General features: G+C 43.8%; 1 protein-coding gene across 2 annotated transcripts in view; it reads right to left on the bottom strand.

Moving 5' to 3' along the window:
- Nucleotides 1–14974, bottom strand: part of ctnna2 (catenin (cadherin-associated protein), alpha 2) — a 233440-nt gene that overhangs the window by 191517 nt on the left and 26949 nt on the right. Inside the window, exons 3-6 of one of the 2 annotated variants that reach the window (XM_029850881.1) lie at nucleotides 1755–1950; nucleotides 1514–1653; nucleotides 656–775; nucleotides 279–545 (exon numbers count right to left, since the gene is read on the bottom strand). In XM_029850881.1, the coding sequence (XP_029706741.1) occupies nucleotides 279–545; nucleotides 656–775; nucleotides 1514–1653; nucleotides 1755–1950 (723 nt within the window). Of the gene's footprint in view, nucleotides 1–278; nucleotides 546–655; nucleotides 776–1513; nucleotides 1681–1754; nucleotides 1951–14974 lie in introns of both variants that reach the window. The other variant, XM_029850880.1, reaches the window with a different exon arrangement.

The following is a 14974-nucleotide window of genomic DNA, read 5'->3' as shown; positions in this document are numbered from 1 at the left end:
TACAGCAATACTTGGAGGAGTTTTGCAATATAAATCTATGCTCTAAACCTGTGAGATTGGCGATGTGGAAGCCTGTCGACATGTTACCTTCAACAAATAACCACTAGATGGAAGCAGAGAGGTGCATTTAAGCTGGAACCTTGCACTGATTCCATATTTACTACATTAAACTCCCCAAATTACACTGAATTATGAACTTTTCTCATCAACTATGAATTGAAACTAGGAGAGAAAGTCATATTAACAATAGAAGAATTGAAATGAAAAAAATGACTTACATCAAATTCATTGAGGGCAGCAGCCAGTTCCCCAATCCCTGCATGGCCATGCTTCTCATCAGTGGGAGAGGAAGCCTGAGCAGCACTGGAAATGCCCCCGATGGCCTCCTGAACCTGCTTGAAAACATAGTCTCGATTGGCCCTCGTAGCAGCCACGTCTGGGTGACGCAAAAACGCTTGAGATGCCGTGTACAGCATAGTGGCATTCTTCTTCAAGGCCCCTCGTGCAGCTGCCATCTCATCTCGACACTGAGGGTCTTTCAGTTCCTGAGAAAGATAAGAGTACAATATAGGAAAAAATGAAGGATTAATGGCCTAAATTTACTGTTGACTGTATTCTTACTGTTTGGTATGAGACCGCACAACTTTAAAAATACCTGCTGCCTCCTGGCTGCGACATAGTTTAGCTTCACCATCTCCTTTCCAAATTCTTTGAAACGGTTGGCAAGGTCCTGTTCATTGATGGCATTCTTTACCCCTTCCAGCGCCTCCTCTACCTGATTCCAACACACGGAAGCAAATGCTTACTTTTCTACAAAAAAAATGCACCTCTTGATTCTGCTAGAAGAAATTACATTTTACTTTCATTCGTAGAATGGCTCCTTAATGACATACAGAAAGGTTATTATCTCTTCATCTCTGTCGGCGAAGGGCTGGTAATATTTATGACTCTTAAAAGCCCCAGAGGAGCAGCGTTAAAGAACATTTGATGTTTGGGTTTTCACACTTTTAACTTCAGGGTTGAATACGTGGACAGTATTTCCTCCTGTCGCTTGGATTTGGTTGATCACTTCTGTTCCTAATTCATAATGTAAGACTTTTGATGGATACAAACTTTTGATGGATACAAACAAGCCCCTCAAATGGCCTCAAGAACGAACTGTGATAAAGATTTAGAATTTGAGTTGTTGAGATTTGATGGCAGGAAAAACTCAGAATGAGTGTTTATGTATGCCGTAACACATTGACACATGCAGTAACGTGCCACTCTCAAGATCAACAATGTCTAAAGGACCTGTACTCTGTTCTTATGATTGTGATTAAAAGGCCATGTCTTCCCAGGGATCCACAATTCATGTGTATTGGCTTCTATGAACTGCACCACATCACAGTCTTTTGATTAACGTGGCACCTTAATTTTAAAAATGAGTTAATCTAAGTTTAGGAACATAAACTCTGTCTGGAAATATATTCTTCAGACTTAAAACAGCATTATTTATCATGATCACACTTACAATTTTCAGATGGGACAGAAGCCTTGTTACGTCGGCCATGTCGGCCAGGATGAGCAGGCGGGTGACAGCAGACAGCAGCGCACGAGCAGCTCTCACCATCGTGCCACGTTTCACAGAAGAACACGGGTCATCAGCAAAGTCTGAGGAAGCCATACGCATGGTCTCTCCTCCAAAGACAAAATAATTCTTCAATTTAGCTTTTGACGTATATATGACTAAAAAGATAAAAGCTTGTGTTTACCTTGTTTTCGGACATCTTCCACAGCAGCAATGAGCTCCTCTTTAAGGTCCTGGCTGTCTTTCGCTATCTGCTCACCCTTTTCTAGGAAGTTCTGCGTAGCCTGTTCAACAGACACGGCCAGGACATGAGCCTTCTTAGAGCGTCCTTTCTTCTTAGTTGATGGGCCTTTGTTACTAGTGTTGACCAGAGTGGTCACCTAGGACACAGAAGAGATTTAGTCAGTGAGAAACATATTCTAAACAGGCTGCACTGCTCACAAGCACAACTACTGCTCCATAAAAGGCATCAAAAGCAATACATTAAGGTTAGACTGATACGCAAACGGGGAGGGAGCTACACAGGACATCCATGCAGCCAGTCCAGTTTATTGCTGAGATGAATGCCCAGGTATCTGCAACGCTCCACCACCTCAATGATCACAGCTTGGATGTTGAAAGTGAGCTCCAGGTCCTTTCGCTGGTCTTGGTGTAGCTTCATGAGAAGCCCTAATTCATGACAAGCTCTTATTCATACTTGAGGGGAAAAATACATAGAAAATCTTGCCATTAATCATCACCTCAGAGGAGCACCACAACAGAAAGAGAGCATGATGCTCACAGGCGAGCAACAGAAAAGAAAAATGCTTCGTTAGTACATACACGGCTTCATTTTCCACTTAATCATCCCTGATAGTGAACTGGAATCGCATCCTGAAATTATATGCTGATCAGAGAAAAGCTGATATGAAAAGCTGAGATGTCCATCCCAAAGGTGTTCAGTGGGTTCAGACCTGGTGACAAAGTCCTCTCTTGCTCCCTGAACCAGTCAAAAAGTTCAGCCTAATGAAATCTGCCGATGCCCATTTCATGAAAGAAAAGATCAATCTGAGTGGATGGAGACTGCTATCATTCCCTCTATTGAGAGAGAAACTAAATCTGATGACCTGCAGCCTCAGAGCTGCCACCCACCACTTTAAAAGGCAGCTACATACAAGAACAGAGAAATGGGACTGGTTTCTCAAGGTGGAAAGAACAAGTACAAAGTGAATTCTGGACAGACATTTCATATTGTATGAGAAACTCGTGCAGAATTCCTGACAGGACCTCCCAAGGTCCAGCAAATGTCACAGGCGCTCTACTTCTCTACAGGCTCTTTGGCATTTGTGACAGTGGCAAAAAGGTTTTACCATCTCTTACGAAAGATGCTCTCCACTATGAACTTACAGAGCTTACAGCAAACTTAAACACAACTATTGCTCTCAAATATTAAATGTCCAAGTCGCTGTGAATGTGGAAATATACCCACAACAAATCATAACCCTATTGCACAATATCAAAATATAGGCTTCTGCCATCTTTTCTCCGCTTGATCATTTCTGTTTACTGTGGGGAATAAAAAGCTTTTCAGAATAATGGTCAGTGGCTGATAAGAGGGATGACAAGAAGGAGACTTTCAAGAAGCGGCTTTTGAAGATTAAGGGCTCAAAGGATTCAGACTCTAATCCGAATTCAAACAAGAGAATACAGAGGCCAGACCTTCACTTCCTCAAATCCACTGAGCTTTAGTGTTTGGTGACAATTAAATGAAACCAATATTGCTTGAAAATAGCAGCTAAAATGATAAATTGGCATTAGAGATGGCAAAAACTGCAGTTCTATGGTTTGATAGAAAAAGAAATGTGTAGCATCACATCTCACTTAAGCAACTAATTAACTACCAGCCAGCCAGCCAGCCACTTTGGACAATCTGTGTAAAGGTAGTGTGACAGTCATGCAATGCAGCTGCTGCGATGTTGGCACCGTCACCCCGGAGCCTTTATGGGGCCCCACAACTCATGTTCATACCAGCACCCACAGTGCAGCCAGGACTTACAGGTAAATGTCAGTTAACTGTATCACTCAAGGCTTAAGGTAGAGATTAAGATAATGTGTACGTACGGTCTGGACTGGTTAGCCCTCACAGAGCTGGGTACCAACTGTCCACACTACCTTCACATACAGGACGCTGTCTGACAGCTTTTAACTCCTGTAGACATCTCATCCCAAATGTGGGGTTAGGGAAAGAGAAATCAGAGGGGCTTTTTGTTTTCACCCTATAACAACTCTTCAGTAGACTTTGGTCACCTCTGGCTTAATCTCATTGAAACATTTAGTCATTAGGCATGTTGCATGTCTGATGGACCAAGATCTAAAGGAGTTGGGAGACTGGCTGTGTTGAGACAACCAGGATTTAAAATCAGTCCATTTGTATTTGCCCTGAGAATGGTAAAATACATTGAGAATTGAGCTGTGAATTCAGATCACCCTACACTGCAGAAAGAAAGAGCTATGCAGCCTCATGTGTCCAAGCTAATATGAAGCACTTAGCTACCCATGACTTACGATCACCCACCAGAACAAGCAAGGAATGAGAATGAAGGGAAAAGAAACTGGCATCAAATGAAAAATACCTGCTAGTGAAGTCACTGGCACATTTCCCCAGCTGTATGCAAAAATGTATGAAAGGCAATGTGATCAATAGAGGTTATCTGTCACAGTCATTAGAGAAGACAGCAACCCAAATCCTCAAATTCATAGGGGATGCATCATCATGTATAGGCACTGAAACTCCGAATGCACCCACATTTTGCACAGAAACGGCCAGATAGGACATGACAATATACCATAATTTCCGGACTATAGAGCGCACCTGATTATAAACCGCATAATCTAATTTTAGAAAGAAAATCAATTTTGTACTTATACAAGCCGCACCGGATTTTAAGCCGCAGGTATCCCACATAGGAATATGAAAAATTAGATCGAAAACATTCAGTACCGGTAGATGTTTTTATTACCGTAAGAGACGAGTCACTGACGAGTGACAGACAGGTAAGAAACAACAGCCATTCTTTTCACTTGTATGTTTATACAGAGACCTTAAATCCAAATTTTATCACGTCAGCATTTTTTTACTTTTCTTTTAATTTAATAATTTAAACGACAGCTGGCCAAAACAACAAATGGTGAAAAGGAGAACATGGAAAAAAGCAAAAGTTTCAGGATAAGTATGGAGTCAGATTCTCAGGGCAAGGAGATGAGGAAAAGGGCTTACAAATAATGTTGAATATCGGAACTGAAAATAAAAAGGAGAACGATAAATGTGACGCAGATTTGGAAGTGGAAGTATGTGGAAAAAAGCAAAATTTAAGGGATAAAATTAAAAGTGTTGGCAGGAGGAAATACAGTCATGGTAGTAGGAGAGTTGCAGTTTGAAGGAGCAATATGTGGCACAGGAAACTCTAGACGAAACTCTAGGCCGAGACGTAAGGATAAGAGTGAGGATGAGGAAGAAGGCACTGGAGGTGGAGTGAAGGCATGTGACGGGCTAACGCTCAACTGGGCTCCACGGCAGGCAGGGGCAACGGGGAGATGGCAGTCAGCACAGCAGTGTAAAGCTGAGAGGGGGGGGCATGGGCTCATCTGTGGTGTGTAAGTTTCAAAATCAAATCAAATCAAACTTTATTTATACAGCGTCAAAATTGTTTCAAGGCGCTTTCCAGAATCCCAGGGTCTAACCCCAGACAAGCAACAGTGGAGAGGAAAAACTCCCCTTTAACAGGAAGAAACCTTGAGCAGGACCAGGCTCATGTAGAGGGACCCTCCTGCTGATGGCCGGCTGGGTAAAGAGAGGAGAGAGGAGAGAGGAGAGAGGAGAGGAGAGGAGAGGAGAGGAGAGGAGAGGAGAGGAGAGGAGAGGAGAGGAGAGGAGAGGAGAGGCACAGAGCACAGAAACACACACAAAAATACACTATACAGCGGGGGGGGGGGGAGAAGCATAAAAACTACACAGGAATCAGCATAACTAGTCTGCTTGATGAGGAGGAGGAAATGAGCGTAAAGGAGAGGAGAGGAAACCATGACCCAGTGGGGTGACAGAGGCCTGTCAGGTGATCATGTTTCCGGCCCCCGGCAGCCTTGGCCTATAACAGCATAGCTAAGATGTGACCTAACGATTAGACGACCCCCTAAGTATGATAATTTGTCTATCTATGACTGCGGAGCAGTCTATTGGGCTGATAAGGTATCACTAGCTCCTCCAGATAGGATGGAGCTAAGCCTCCGAGGACCTTGTAGGTCAAAAGAAGGGTTTTAAAAATTATTCAAAATTTAACGGGCAGCCAATGAAGCGATGCCATTACAGGAGATATGTGATCTTGTGATATTTTGTCAATACCTGTCAGAACTCTGGCTGCAGCATTTTGGATCAACTGGAGGCTTCTTAAAAGGTTGTTTGGACACCCTGATAATAAAGAATTACAATAGTCCAGCCTGGAAGTAACAAAAGCATGAATTAACTTTTCAGCATCATGCTGCGTCAGTAGCTTCCTAATCTTTGTGATGTTCCTTAGGTGAAAAAAGGAACTTCTAGAGACTAATTTAATGTGTGAGTTGAAGGAGAGATTTTGATCAAAAGTTACTCCTAGATTCCTCACAGACTAGATGTTAATGAGATACCATCTAGAGTGATCATATGATCTAATCTATCCCGGAGAGGTTCAGGACCAAACACCATGACCTCAGTTTTTTCTCGGTTAAGGAGGAGGAAATTTGAAGACATCCAGGACTTTATGTCTTTAAGACAGGTCTGGAGCTTCACTAACTTCTCTGTCTCCTCTGGTTTCATGGATAAATGAAGCTGAGTGTAATCAGCATAACAATGAAAATTTATCCCATGCTGCCGAATAATGTTCCCTAAGGGAAGCATGTACAAGGTGAAGAGGATTGGTCCAAGTACAGAACCTTGAGGAACTCCATGGCTAACCCTACTGTATGAGGAGGGAACACCATGGACATGAGCAAACTGGTATCTATCAGATAAATATGATCTAAACCAGTCTAGTGCTGTCCCTTTAATCCCAATCACATGTTCCAGTCTCTGTAACAGGATGCTGAGATCAACTGTATCAAAAGCAGCACTGAGATCCAGCAGAACCAGCATAGAGACCACTCCATGATCTGAAGCTATGAGAAGATCATTAGTAACTTTAAGAAGTGCCATTTCTGTGCTGTGATGAGCTCTAAAGCCTGACTGAAACATCTCAAACAGGCTGTTCCTCTGCAGGTGCTCCAGTAACTGAGTCACCACCACCTTCTCAAGAACTTTAGAGATAAAAGGAAGGTTGGATATTGGCCTATAATTTGCAAATACGTCAGGATCCAGTGATGGTTTTTTAAGCAACGGCTTAACCACTGCCACCTTGTAGGACCGGGGTACATAACCTGTCACTAAAGAACCATTGATCTGGTCCAGGATAGAACTGCCTATCAATGGTAAAACATCCTTCAACAGGTGTGTTGGGATGGGATCTAAAAGACACACGGTGGTCTTGGATTTCTGAATTAGCGATGACGCCTCAGAAAAATGTATAGGGCTGAAGGAGTTTAAGGGCTCGTTGGAGAACCTGTATGTTCCCACAGTCAGCACATCTGGTGATGGTCCAGTTGTTGGGATTGCCTGGTTAGCTTTCTCTCTGATAGCTAGAACTTTATCAGTGAAGAAGCTCATGAAGTCTGTGAGAAGAATTATTGTTATTGTTGTTATTAGTATTATCTTTAAATGCTATTGTATGTAGATTTTGAGTGTTTGAGGAATGTTGACAGGAAAAGAAGGACATGAGAGTGTTTTGTAAAAGTGCTGAAGCTGCTTACAACCAAGCCCAGCATCCAGATGTATCCTGTTGGTCAAGATTAGAGAAGTTCGTTAAGATGGGAGAAGATGTCAGAAGACAATGAGTTATGAGATCCTGTTTAGACACCCATTCTGTTTGCACCAATAAAAGAGGTGAGCGAGCAGCAGACGAACAGAGTTGACAGAGGAAGCTCGAATTGCTGCTTGACTCTCCCTTGCAAGGAACTCCTATTGTTTGCGTGGTTATTCTGAGTCTAGTGAACGAACAGCGCGGGTGATCAAAACTTCACCCTCACAAAATTTGGTCCTTCGAGCCGGATCCCAAGACCTGGAGAGGAGCGCCGTGGGACGACCGAATGCCGAAGTCTGCGCAGCCGGAGTCAAAAAGACGTCCGAAGTGAAAGACCTTTCATCACGAGTTGACGGAAGGCCGGTCTTCATCCCTCCCAGGGCGACCATCTCCAGTGACGGGAAGAAGGCACCAAAACAACTCAGAGAGAAACCATAGAAGCAACGGAGTGAGTATAAGACACGAAAAGCGCTACATGGGAATATACCGCGGTATTACCTGCCTGGTCATCAGGAGAGAAGCAGAGGCAAGATACACCCGCCTCTTCGGAGGTAGAAGCTTGGTGTATACTCTCCTGATTAAAAAAGAGGGGTTATAAGGCCATGGCGGAGGGACTGAACTAGATATCCAGTAGGGATTGAGGGTTGTTCAGTCGGGAGATCAGGAATCTCCACCCAAATACATAAAAACTGATAAAATAAAGTGCAAACATGGGCAACCAACATTCCACAAAAGGTGCTGAATTCGAAATCCCAGCATCATGTAAACACATGGAAGACAAATATCCAGGTTCATGCTCATATGTTCAGCTGTGGATGACTAAGTTCGATTGGGATGGTAACTTAGACAGGCCAGGCAATATTACAAAATTAAAAGATTTAATAGAATATGGAAAGAAACATCCAAAAGTAAATGTGGGGTTGACACAATGTCACCTCTGGCTCACTGAATCAAAATATAGAAGAGAAAAACAAAATCGCAAAAAAGAGAAACAAAAAAGAGAGAAAGAAGAGAAAATTAAGAACTCCTTATACCCATCGCTGAGTGCGTACGTGAGGGCGGAGGACAACGAAACAGGATGCAGGAGTCAATTGATAAACGTGCCTCCCCCGTATGTTCCTCCACCTCCTGTTCCACTAGCTCCCCCTCAGGCAGTCCCATTGGACCCGCCCGGGGCCTTAGCCCCCCTTGCTCCAAACACTAATCCTTTTTTGGGCCCCTCTCCATCGGGAGCCCAGTGCAGAAATTACCATATGCAGGACAACACTGTGCAGATGTACCCATTGATCCAGGTTGCAAATCCACAAGCCGGTGTGCAGGGTCAAGATCCTACTATCTTGGTGTATAGAACCTGGACTGTAAAAAAGCTTGTGATGACATAACCTCCCCCCAAATGGACGTAGAGTCGTGTATCCAAGACATAAGACAGTTACTAAGAAGTTACCATACTAACGGTACTGAAACCCAGCAAGTCCTCATGTGCGTTAATGGCAAAAAATGGGGCACTGTTAGAGGAGATTGGGTCCCAGTGGATCTAGCCACTCAACAACCATGGCAGCCTGGCAGCCAAGAACTAAATGACAGACGTGACAGACTGTACGAGCGCATGCGAACTGCTTTTACTAGACGAGCTGACTACAGCGCCATTACGGCCATGAGACAAAAGACTGACGAAAGTTTTGAAGACTATAGTATGAGAATGAAAGATGTGTTCCGGAAAAATAGTGGAATTCCGTATGCAGAAGAACCAGAAGGTCCCTACCAACAGCAGTTAAAGCAAGTTATACATGGGGGATCGAAACCAGAGATAAAATCATGGGTAGAGAGTGATGAGAATTGTCTTTATCTTGTTGTTATGTGTTTTACCATATGTTCCTGTCTTCTCTTAGAAGTCATTAGCAGATGTAACAAAGATCAGAGACATTCCTTTCACAGGATTGTTGTTTGTTGTTCCATTGTAATCTCAGGAGCCAGTCAGGCAGGGGGTGTTAAACACCCATTATAAACGGGACATCATGGTGGGGTTGGTGATCTTATTTGCATGAAGAATGGGAACTTTGATCTGGCCACCGGGGAAGATAATGGAGAAGAAGGACTGTATCAACACCAAAGGAGACTGGAAGAAGAGGACGAGGTCATCCCAGCAGAGGAACTGGATTGGATTGCATGAACATTGAGAATTCGCATGCGTGTTTCTATAAAAGACTGGGCCAAGGGATAGTTAGGTTGTCAGACTTTGTGCCCTGGCAATTGACTCTGTTGTTGCTAGGGTTATGAACTGGCCCGGAGCTCTGTAATATTTGTATCTCGAATTGGTTCTATTGTTAAAATACATTTTGAAATTGGTATTTTTCTTCTTTAAGTCTTCATTCAAAGAACACGCGGATTAGCAGCTACGCACAAAGGTATTGCGATCCAACAAGAGACAGTTAGTTGATTTCGGAACTTGTACCCTAAGCCGCTATGAACAACATGCTATGCATGCTGAAAGACAATGCCAAAAAAGTAAGAACCAATTAACAGGCATGTTTTTCAATGCCAATCCTTTCCCAAGCCGAGGGCGTGGGCGAGGCCGAGGCAGAAGGGGAGGAGGAGGCAATTCCCGTGAAAATGATCGGTGTCATTATTGGAAAAATTATGGACACTGGGAACGTGATTGCAGAAAGAAACAACGTGACCAGAGATACAATAGAGGACAGCAGCAAGGTTCTAATCCACCTCAACAATGACTAGAACTGGAAAAAGATGTCACAAAAATTAAAACAAATCAGGGCACAAAATTTGACCAATTTGAAAAAGATGACCTAGAAGATGTTTTAGATTTAGAAACCATCTTCCTGTTTGCTGAAGGCAAACCAGAAATACAACTGACCGTGTTAGATAATTCTTTAACATTCTTAGTAGACACGGGTGCAGGTAAATCAGTAATTAGAGATCCAATAGCCCTGAAGCCAACCTCTACACAGATTTTTGTGAGATCAGCAAATGGTCTCGTAACTAAAGAAAGAATGTCAGTTCCTGTAGATGTTTGTGACCCTGTAAGTGGAATCACACTTAAAGCTCCTTTTGTGATCTCCACCACATGTCCCGTAAATCTATTAGGAAGAGATCTTATCTCTCAGCTTCAGTTGATGATTCGTACCACAGCCGAAGGGATGTGGTCTGTAGATAGAATGGTTAATCTGTGGGTAAGGGAAGGAGAGACGTGCATTAAATATTGGTCACTCGACATTCCTGAAAAGCAACCCCCTCCATTCTCTGACCCAATCACTATGATATATGGTAAAGCTCTGTCATACTTACAGCCTGAAGCCCACCTCCACATTCAAGCTGACTTGCATGTAACCATGCACGTGGAGCGCACTGGTGGATTCTGTAAAACAGACTCACACGGCACACCAAGCTATGCAGAGAGGTTTGCTAAACTTAAAGATCCACAAATGATTGTAATTATGCACCTATATGTGTGTGGTCAGACAGCTGTCTGCACGGCAGGAAGTTTTTCTGCCGAAGCAGCAGCACTATTCAAAGTGTCAGGTTCTGTACCACATGTTTCTATTGCTAAACCGCTTAAGAAAAGATGGCAAGACTTGGGATGTGACGTAAAACACTGGAGCAGCCTGCCCTATAGGCCTAAGGGTGAGGTTGAGTTTGATGATCAGTTCTAGGTGTGGCGTATTCCCCTTAAAACATGGTTGTTGACACATCAGCAACGCACCTCACAGACCAGAGTTCATGAGAAGAAGACATCTTCCTCACACAGGAGGAAGAGGAGAAGCTGAAAGAGCTTCCCCCTGAATTATGGTCGGAAGGACCTGCAGATGTAGGTCTTATAAAAGGAGCAGAACCTGTAAAAATAATCCCTAAATCGGATTATAGACCATTTCAGAGACAATATCCCCTTAAGACTGACGCACAGGAGGGTATTGTTCCGATATTTAACTCACTGCTTAAAGCAGGAGTCATCAGAGAGTGTCCCGAATCTCCTGTAAATACACCCCTATTTCCAGTAAGGAAAGCATCACCATCTACCGGCTGGCGGATGGTGCAAGACCTGCAAGCTGTAAACGCTGCAGTGGTCCCTAGGTCTCCCTTAGTCGCAGATCCATACACCCTGCTGAATGACTTAAACCCTGAACATCAGTGGTACACGGTGATCGATGTTCCCAATGCATCTTTCTCTGTACCAGTACATCCAGACAGCCAGTTTTGGTTTGCATTTACGTTTCAAGGACGGAGGTACACCTGGACAAGGTTACCTCAGGGCTACTGTGAGAGTCCCACAATCTTCTCTCAGGTAATGATGTCATCATTAGCTAAGTTTAAACCTCCGTGTGGAAGTCAAATCCTCGTCTACGTGGATGACATCCTCATGGCGTCAAAAACAGAGGCAGATTGTTGGTCAGACACACTAGCATTGCTACACTGGCTAGCCTCACAGGGCCATAAATTAAGCAAAAGCAAACTCCAACTGGTGAAGCAGGAAGTGGTTTATCTGGGCCATGTTCTGACACATAATGGAAGAGCTATTCTTGAGTCGAGGAAAACAGCAGTGCTTGAAGCTCCGAAACCAAAAACAAAGAAGCAGATGATGTCATTCTTAGGACTAGTGAATTTTTGCAGATCATGGATCTTAGATTATGCGAAAATAACTGTCCCTTTACAAGCATTGATGTATGATAATCCCTTAGCAATGACTGATGTGTTAACATGGACTCCTGAACCTGAAGAAGCATTTATGTACATAAAACAGGCCCTTGTAAGTGCTGGAGTGTTAAAGCTGCCAGACTATCAGAAGCCTTTTGAGCAGGTTGTTGACTGCAAGGGTGATTTTATGACTTCAGTTCTATTGCAGAGGCACGGAGATAAGAGGCAGCCAGTAGCCTACTACTCCCACAAGCTAGATCCCGTAGCTTGTGCACCCCCACCATGCATTAAAGCAGTGGTGGCAGCGTCTGAGGCAGTAAAAGCCTCTGCAGGAGTGGTGCTATAACTTTGCTAGTTCCACATGCAGTGTCAATACTGCTGCTACAAAGTCGCCCGCACGTCATCTTTCCTGCATGGCAGTGTTGCTGTCTCAGCCGAATCTGACGATTCATCGCTGCACAACCTTAAACCCAGCAACGCTGCTACCCACCGCAGAAGAGGGACACCAGCACAACTGTCTGGATGAGGTCTCCATTACGGTCCTGCCGCGACCAGATCTTAGTGATGTTGCGTTGACAACAGGACAGACACTCTTTGTGGATGGATCATCAAGAAAGGATGACTGTGGACGCACTAGAACCGCATATGCAGTAGTTACAGCAACCGAGGTGGTGGAGGCGAAATCACTTCCCTCCTCCTATTCTGCTCAAGCAGCAGAACTTGTCGCACTCACACGTGCTTGTGAATTAAGCAAAGGACAAGATGTTACCATCTACACAGATAGTCAATATGCTTTTTCCACGCTGTTTGTGTTTGCTCAACAATGGAATTTGAGAGGGATGAAAACGTCGACCGGCAAACCGGTCATGCATGCAGAACTGCTAAGAAAGTTATTGGCAGCAGTACAGCAGCCACGTAAAATAGCTGTATGTAAATGCACTGAACACACTAACAACACAGATGCAGTCTCACAAGGCAATGCCTTTGCTGACAAAGCCGCAAAGGCTGCAGCAAATAACAACACACTTCTTGATAATGATGAGGAAGAATCATTTAGCCTAGAACCTGCAGATAATGATATTCTAAAAGAAATGCAACAAAGTGCTCCAGAAAAGGAAAAGGCCACGTGGAAGAAGCGAGGAGCCAAACTGGATGACAAAGGACTGTTAACCATAGGAAACAAAGCAATCCTTCCCCGGAATATGCATAAATGGGCAGCATTAGTGAGCCATGGGCCATGCCATGTCTCAACAGGAGGGATGGTACAGATGGTTAATGAACATTATTATACTACATACATACTCAAAAAAACTTTGTTCACAATGTGCTATTTGTGTACACAGCCCACAGGGAGCCCTTAAGGCCCCTGCAGGCACTACACCATTACCAAATCATCCATTTCACACAGTTTTTCTAGATTTTATTCAGCTAACACCATGTGAAGGTAAACAATATTGTCTAGTAGTGTTAGATGGATTTACTAGGTGGGTAGAAATTTTCCCCACAGCAAAAGCAGATGCACTGACAGTGGCAAAAGTCCTATGTAGAGAGATCATTCCCAGGTTTGGCATCCCGAAGGTCATCTGGAGCGACAATGGAAGCCATTTTGTAAATGAGGTAGTGAAAACTGTTGGATGGAACGTGGTTCGCTCGCAGCAACTGCACCCAAGAGCCACTGCGGACAATGGCAGGGAAAGCCAATAGATTCAGATTCCCTGTGCTAGGTGCGATAAATCACACATAGTGTTATGCACGAAGTGGTGGTAAAGATTTTGGGTCGTTACACAAGGATGTATGTAAAGTTGTTTATACGTCATGCGCACTGGGAGTTAGTGGAGATGTGAAGTTAAACTTTACAACTGATCGGAATTATCGGAAAACGTGTCTACAGCAAAATAAAAGTGCGAACAAGAGTGTATTGATGACCCCCGGCACCTCTGTGGTTTATTTATCTTAAATGAAGCAACACAGATGTGTCCAGAAGGTTATAACTGTACATGCAACTATCCCGCTTTCGCGCCAGGAGACAAAGGCACGAAATTAGTGGATAAGGGATGGTGGTTATGTGGACACAATGCGTATGCACACCTACCAGCAAACTGGTCAGGAGTGTGTGCTCCTGTACAGATCACACAATTATAATCTATGCCAACAACACCGAGAACATATCACAGAAGAGTTTTAAACGAGATTTGAATGACTACGAGTTCAAACCACACGACTCAGTGTGGGGCACAGATGTACCACAAGAGTTTAAGCATTGGTAAACCGGAGATAAAGTGACCTTGACACTCTTTCCGTGGATAGGAGTAGGAAAGAACATATTGAGATTGGAAATGGTTGATTATAGGCTGAAAATGTTTACTAATTTGACAAAAGTTGCTCTCACAGGAGTCAAGGAAGAAATGACAGCGCTAAGACTGATGACCATGCAGAATAGGATGGCCTTCGATCTCTTAACGCCCCCCCCAGGGAGGAGTTTGTGCAATGGTTTGTGCAATGGAGATTACTGTTGTACGTTCATCCCAGAGAATGATGCGGACGGTCACCTGATAGATAGTGCATTGAGAAATTTAACTAAGCTACAGAAAGCTATGATTGACGATGGTAGTCCTCCACCAGATTGGCTTATAAAAATGCTGTTGGGGTGGAGGGAACTACTGTTCAAGATAGGAATGATGATAAGGATAGTACTGCTAGTATTAGCCATACTACTGTCTTCACAGACATCTTCAACTCCTCCCTGGAGTCGTGCCAGGTGCCAGCCTGCCTCAAAACCTCAACCATCGTCCCTGTCCCCAAGAAGCCACGGATCACTGGGCTTAACGACTACAGACCTGTGGCGCTCACCTCT

This window comes from Takifugu rubripes, chromosome 17, assembly GCF_901000725.2.
Source record: "Takifugu rubripes chromosome 17, fTakRub1.2, whole genome shotgun sequence".
In the NCBI taxonomy this organism is placed as follows: Eukaryota; Metazoa; Chordata; class Actinopteri; order Tetraodontiformes; family Tetraodontidae; genus Takifugu; species Takifugu rubripes.
Note: the sequence above shows the minus strand (reverse complement) of the source record. Positions and strands in the feature narration are given on the sequence as shown.